We start from the raw sequence: 7,919 nt of genomic DNA on the forward strand, positions 1-7,919 counted from the left end.
TTAACTAACAACCCAACTAAGTATGTACTGTTTCGAACGTTAGATTTTATTTCGGTCAAAATGGACTCCGAGAAAAAATACTAGAAAAATATAATAGACATTTTACAAAATCCCATATGGACTTTCATAAACATCGTAAAAGATCTGAAAGTTTCTCCCACGCAATTTCAAACGATATTAAAACAGATATTAGGAAGGACTTCACTATTAAATTAAAACCTAAATCACGAGGAAAAAAGGTCTTGATGAGCAACAAAGACTTCTATTAGAAAATCAGGCCTTAAAGTTAAATAATTTGATTATTTTGTGCACAGCTAATGCTTAGTTGAAGTTGAATAAAGTTCAGAAAGGTCCAGATGAATTCGGTAACTCGCAGTTGTGGAAAAACATGCCAATCACTTGTTAAGTCAGGGTCGATAAAGACGGAAATATCTATTAAGGGGTTTACTTATCTTTAAACACCTCCCCCCACCTATGAAGACACTACATATTTCCGATTTGCCACTATGGAAAAAAGGCTCTTTAGTAGTATTCAAACAATAATGACAACTTTGTACCACGAGATTCAAATCCACAAAACTGTTTAGAACTTCGGCCTGTGAAAGAATATTGGACTCTTGTAAAAAACGAATTAAAGAAGACAGGTAAGCTGTACCGGAACATATCCGACTTTAAAAGTCAGTCGACCACCTCGTCCAAAAAAGGTAATGGAAGCGCAACAATAAAATCTTTAATGGGAGGGTTTCCGGAAAAATTGATTAAATTTATAAGTTCCGAGTAATATGAGAATATTATATTCGTTTATGTTAAATGAATTTGTACAATATTTAAATAAATTTATGTATTTTTGAAAAATGTTTGTGTTGAACGTTTTTTTTTCTGGAAATGTTCTTAACTAACAAGTAATAAAGTACAGTAGGGCACTGCCGACAATATGAAACCCTAATCCTGTATAAAAAGTAATTTTCTGAAAGAGGTTTTATATGGGACCCTGGGCAAGTATTTGTGTTTGTAAGTGAACTAATTTCTGGAGAGAAATTTGTATGGATAATGATCAATACGAAGTGTCATCGCTTGTATAAAACTTAGTTGTGTCAAATGATTATGAGCTGTAAAAGCTGGATGTTACAAACATCTCAACAAGCTCATAATACCCTCCAAAAGTTATTATAAATAATAATAATTATTTTTATAAAAAAGTATTAATTAAATATGTGTATTTTTCCACGATTTTTTCTTTAAGTGTAGAACAGTTCAATACCTTAAGATTTCATTGAAAAATGTTATAGTAGTTTAGTTATAATTTAAACTAAAAGGTATATTAATTGATTCTTACCAAAATTACTTTTATAATGATGTGGATGATAAACATTGGAGGCTGAATTACTGGAACTTATGCTTAAATTATGACTATTATTGCTGCTGTTGTGGTTGTTGTTATTATTATTATTATTATTGCTATTACTGCTGCTATTGTTGTGATGATGCATTTTGGATGGAATCCGATAACCGGATTCATAGTAATTGTATTGATTATAAGTGAAACGCATTTTTTCTCACTTCTCTCTTTCGGTTTCACTAGTTTTTCTTTTATTTTTATTTAATAATAAATTTATCACTCTTACTTTGTGTTAATTGTAATTAAAACTATTGTTGTTGTTGTTGTTTTTAATATATTTTAAGTGAAATTTTATATCAAATAATTTCTTTGGTTGTTAAATTTATTTTATTGTTTTATAGACTTTTATTTTTTAATCACTAAAAAGAAAACACAAATTTTGTAATTTTGTAATAATAAATAAAATTGTTTATTTTAATTTATAAACCCGTGTTTATCTCGTGAATGTTGTCAACAACTTTGTTAATAATTTCATTTTTTAAAATTTTTTTTTTATTTTTTCGTATGATTAAAACAAAACAACAAAAATTTATCTCCATTAATTGCAATACAAGTGAAAAAAAATACAAATAAAAATTAAATAAAACAGTTGAGTTTTTATACATAATTTATGCCAATAAACTCATTATAAATTAAATCAGATTTTCTTCAAAATTTATAAAATTTTTTACAGGGATAGGAATGCATTTTAATAAATAAAAGTATTTTTTATCAAAAATCGTTAAAAGACGCTAGTTTTTATTACAAACAATTGCAGTATAACAGTTTTATATATAGAAAATATTTATTTATAACGAGTTTTCAATGGAAAGTTTCTAAACGAGTTTTCCATACACAGTTTCTATAGAAAATTTTCAATATAACAGTTTTTTTGAAAACACTTTGTATAATAGTTTTTCCAACAAAACTCTGTAGATAGCAGTTGTTTTTTTCTATAGAAAATTTTCAGAGAAAAGCTTCTATATAAAAGTTTTTTTTTTAAAGTTTCTCTTTATATAGAAGATTATTATCACTGATTCTGAAGAATTGTAAAACAGTGTTCCCCCAAAACAAATTTTTATGAAAAAGCATTTTTCCCTTAAAGACATTTTTATCACTGATTTTCAAGAACTGTATAACAGTTTTTTTCTATAGTGAATTTTCTGTAGAACAGTTTTCTTTTAGAAAATGTTTTTTCTAAAGAGAATTTTCTGTAGAACAGTTTTCTCTTAGAAAATGTTTTCTTCTTAAAGATACAGTATAAGAGTTTGATCTCTTAACAACATTTGGTATAACAGTTTATTATGCAAAAAATGTTCTGTACAAGAGTTCTCCTAAGTTTCTGTATTACAGTTTTTCTATAGAAATATTTGTTATTACTGTTTTTTCTCGCATTATGGTTTTATTTTAGAAAATTTGCAGTATAACAGTTTTTTTAAGTTTATTTTTATATAAAACTTTTTCATCACTGATTTTCCAGAACTTTATAACAGTTTTCTCATAGAAAATGTTTTTGAAAAACGTTTTTTCCCTTAAAAAGACTCGGTATAACAGTTTTTTTACTAAAATTTTTTTCGTATAACAGTTATTCAAGTTTCCGTATTTAAGTTTTTCTATAGAAATATATGTTATAGATGTTTTCAACAAAAAATGTTTCGTATAACAGTTTGTATTTTAGAAAATTTGAAGTATAACAATTTTCTGTATTAGTTTTCTATAGAAATATTTTTTATAGCAGTTTTTTCAAGTAACAATTTTTCGTATAACAGTTTGTATTATAGAAAATTTACAGTATAACAGTTTTTTTTACCTATAGAATTTTTTTTTTATAACAATTTTTTTGTAGATAATGTGTGAAAACGTTTATCTATTGAATAATTTTTGTATAACAGTTTTTTGTAAACAAATTATTTGTATTACAGTTTTTCTATACAAACTTTTTTTTATATAGTTTTTTATTAGAAAATTTATATAACAGTTGTTTTCCTGAAAAATAGTTTTAGTATAACAGTTTTTATATGTAGGCATTTGGCTTTATATAGCAATTTTCTTTAAACAAATTATTTTTATAACAGTTTTTCATTAGAAAATTCATATAAAAGTTGTTTTGATGAAAAATGGTTATAGTATAACTGTTTATTTATAGAAAAAGTTTTTGTATAACAGTTTTTATCTTTTGGCTTTAAATTCATATAACTTTTCATAAACTCTTTTCAGGACAAACATTTTTAGTATAACAGTTTAATTATGGAAAAATGGTTGTATAACAGTTTTTTTCCTGTAGGCATTTGGCTTTATATAGCAAATTTTTTTTAATGCCATTTAAGTTTCCAACAGTTCCGTCGGACAGTTGCTTACAAAGGGGACACCAAAGTGGCGATTATCTTCACCTACGTTTACAAAGGGTACATCCATGACGAATGGCGAATTAAAGCCAACCAAGTGGTTAGACGTTAGTGGTAATCACTGTCTTTTACGGATGCATTGATTCTTTGTCGGACTGCTAGGTTATGACCCCTTATTTTCCATTTCAAATACTTTATGGCCCAGCTAAAAGAAAAGTACCATTACGATCCCTGATTTGTTCTCTTTAAAGAAAAAAGATTTTTGAACTTTTTCAAGTTCAAAGTCCAGGAAAGAAAACCTAAATGCCAAACAAATTACATTACAATACACATATGTACAGACAAGCACAAATACATAAATAATATGTAAAACGTAAACATTTGAAAGAATCAATTCATTAAAAACTAAAAACCTTTTTTATCACTACAATTTAAAGCAACTCTGTTGTAGTCTAATATTCTTCCATTTTAACGCATTTTATACAAATAACTGTAAATTTCAATATGAAATATGTAAACAAAGAACAAATACTTTAACATAGCTGTATTGAGGCCATTGTACATTCTTTTTTTTTATTATTGTTGATTTTTGTTGTTGTTGTTGCATTTCAAAAATAACAATAAAATATCTCCTCTCTTGACTATATAAATATTTAAGCATTATATTTTATACATTTTTATATAAATGTATAATAAAATGTAAACATAACAGTAGATGTAAGTATTTAACATTTTAACACATACTCCTACATTTTTACATGAATCCATATGTAAGTATGTACTATGTGTTTATGTATAACAAAATTAAATATTGAAGAATGCAACAAGTTAAAGGAAAATAAAAGTTGTTGTTGTTTTTACTTATATAAGTATAAATGAAACAACCAACTAAACTAAGAGTAAGATGACGTTCATCATCGTCATGATAACAATAATAATGATCATTATCCTCATAATAAAGATGATTATGTCCATTTAAGTTTTGTTTTAGTTAAAAAAACAACCAGAAATGAGAAATCAGAGCAAAAATATTTCAGTTGTTTTTTTGGTTTGGTTTGTATATTTCAGAAAATGTAATTGTTATTGTTTTTAGTTACTGTTAAGTATTAAAGTAATAAAAAAACAAAGTTAAATAAGGATGTTGTATACCTTGAAAAGTTTAACAACAATCACCAACAACTTTTTTTATTTGTAGTAAAAAGGAAATTTTCTAGAAACGTGGTTTTAAAACAAGTTAAATTTTAATGGGTTTTTAAATAATAATAAAAGGAAGTTTTATTAAAAGTTGAGGGCAAAAATCTGAAAGTAAACTATGATTACCAGAAGTTTTTACCCATTTAATCCTAAAAATAAGCGAATTTGGAAAAAGTATCAGACTTCAGGCCGCTTATTTTAGTAAATGTTGTTCTTGTTTATAAAAGCCTAAGAAAGCAAGAACAACAAAATACGTTATTGTTTTGTTACAGCCAGAGATGGAAAGTTGTGTGTGTAAAATTAAGCAGGAACGTTAAAAAAATAAATAAAAAATTAACAAATTATTTTAAAATTAAAAAAACTTAATGGTGTTGTTAGTATCAAAATCAGAGATGGAAAGTTGTGTATGGGAAATTAATCAGGGATGGAAAAAATAAAAATTTATAAAAAAATTAAAAAAAAACTTTGCAATTTCAAAAATTAATAGGGAATGGGTAACTGTTGGTATCAAGATATATATTTTTGGTACTTTTTTTGTTATTATACAGGTACTTTTTGAATTTTCTATAATATTGAACCTAGAAACATGAAATTAAGCATGTAGAACCCGGAGGAAATGAAAACATATAAGATGGGACTTTTTGATACTTTTTCCTTCTTCAAAAGGTACTTTTTGAATTGTCTATAATATTGAATGTAGAAACTTAAAGTGGAACATTCAAAGTTCTAAGTGAATGAAAATCTGTAGGAAAAAATGTTTGGTACTTTTTCGTTTTTGCTAGTACTTTTTGGTTTTTCTTTAATATTGAACCTTGAAACATGAAATCAAAAATATAGGATTCTGAAGGAATGAAAATCTATAAGATTAAAGTTTATGGTAATTTTTTTTCTTCAACTGGTACTTTTTGAGTCTTTAATAATATTGAAAGTAGAATCGCAAAATTAAACATGCAGCATATTGTTAAAATAAAATCTATAAAGAGAACTTTTCTGCTACTTTTTCGTTCTTCAAAAGGTACTTTTTGAATATTCTATAATATTGAATTTGGGAACATACAGAGTCCTTAGGGAATGAAAATCTGTTGTTAATGATTTTTGGTAATTTTTCGTTTTTCAATTGGTACTTTTTGGCTTTTCTGCAATATTAAACCTAGAAATATATAATCAGACATATAGAATCCTCATGGAATGAAAATCTATAAGAGTGAATTTGTTTGGTACTTTTTGTTCTGCAACTGGTACTTTTTTGTATATTTTATAATTTTGAAACTAAAAACGCAAAATTAAACAAACAGCATACTGATTGATTGAAAATCTATGAAAGGGATCTTTTTAGTACTTTTTTGTTATTCAAAAGGTACTTTTTCGATTTTCTATAATATTGAATATAGAAACTTAAATTTAAACATTCAGAGTTCTGTTTGAATGAAAATTTTTAGGAAAAGATTTTTGATACTTTTGCCTTCTTCAACTGGTACTTTTTGTATATTCTGCAAGATTGAACTCAGAATCATATAATATGTCATTAAAAATGTACTTTTTTGTTTTTGTGCAATATTGAACCCAGAAACACTTAATCAGACACATAGGATCCTGAAGGAATGGAAATCTATAAGAGGGAATTTTTTGGTACTTTTTGTTCTGCAACTGGTACTTTTTGTATACTTTATAATATTGAAACTAGAAATGCAAAATTAAACACACAACATATTGTTTGAATAAAAATCTATAAAAGGGAAGTTTTTGGTACTTTTTTTTTCATTCGAAATGTACTTTTTTGTTTTTCTGCAATATAGAACCTAGAAATATATAATCAGACATATAGAGTCCTGATGGAATGGAAATTTATAGGGTTGAAGTTTTTGGTACTTTTTGTTATGCAACTGGTACTTTTTGTATATTTTTTAATATTGAAACTAGAATTGAAATTTTTTAATATTGAAACTAGAAAAATCTATAAATCTGGTACTTTTTTGTCATTTAAAAGGTACTTTTTAGTTTTATGAATTATTAAACCTAGAAACGTAAAATCAGACAGAATCCTGATGGAATAATTTAATTTAATATTTATCACCGTTATGACATACTGAGTGGGAATCAGTTTAAAAAAAAATTGAATTTCGACATAAAAACTAGACTTTTTGACACAAAAGAAATGTTTGTTCTGCCTTAATTGTTTTTAATTTTTTTCGCACTATTTGGGCACAATTATCAAGTATTTTTTTTTTCTCTAAGGCAGCATATCTTCTCTTTCCATAATATAAAAAATTTTATTGAAAATTTTTTTAAAATTATTGAAAAGTTAAAAATTAACTTCAAACACTTTTACAAAACACTTTGCAACTAAGAGAAACCAAAAGTTTAGTTGTTCTCAGCAAATATTTAAAAATTTTAAACTTTTTTAAATTTGAAATAAAATTTATAAAAATTTAGAATTTCAGAATTTTTTATAAAATTTAAATTTTTGTTAAAACTATTACTTAAACTATTTTCGAACACTTTTTTGTAGTTTAAAATAATTTTATAAAATGTTTTTATTTATATGTTGAACACGCCCAATTTATCGTAAGTGGGCAAGGACAGTTTGTGATAATTAGCCAAACGAAAAATGTGAGTTAATTTAAAAAAAAAAAAAACTTAAAATTGTAATATTTTTTCTAAATATTTTAAATGTTTGTTTTAAACATTAAAATGCAAATTTTGCAAAATTTTTAAAATTTTAAAAATTGAAATTTTTTTATATATTTATAAATTTTTGTTGTTTTGTATTTTTTTTTATTTTATTGAAATATTTTTTTTTATTAAAATATTTTTTAATAATTTTGTTGTTTGCCGCTGTTTTACCTTTTTATTTCTATGTTTTAATATTTGTTTTAAAAATTATTACAAAATAATTTGTTAAAAAAAATTATTTTTTTCTTGTTGTAAATTTATAAAAATCACTTCTTTACACGTTGCTTAACAAAAGCAAATTGTTGAAATTTTTATAGAAATCACAAATA

The 7,919-nt window shown here is 24.8% G+C and overlaps 1 protein-coding gene across 1 annotated transcript in view; it reads right to left on the bottom strand.

Annotated features, from left to right (window-relative positions):
• LOC119602554 (nuclear factor of activated T-cells 5-like) overlaps nt 1-1,697 on the bottom strand; it is a 52,491-nt gene extending 50,794 nt beyond the window's left edge. Inside the window, 1 exon segment of the mRNA XM_037954139.1 lies at nt 1,337-1,697. Within this exon segment, the coding sequence (XP_037810067.1) occupies nt 1,337-1,550 (214 nt within the window). The 5' untranslated portion in view covers nt 1,551-1,697.
• Between the last annotated feature and the right edge of the window lie 6,222 nt (nt 1,698-7,919).

The sequence above is a fragment of the Lucilia sericata genome, unplaced genomic scaffold (genome assembly GCF_015586225.1).
Source record: "Lucilia sericata isolate MDLA Ls3-8-SP2 unplaced genomic scaffold, ASM1558622v1 Contig000240F_arrow, whole genome shotgun sequence".
NCBI lineage: Eukaryota > Metazoa > Arthropoda > Insecta > Diptera > Calliphoridae > Lucilia > Lucilia sericata.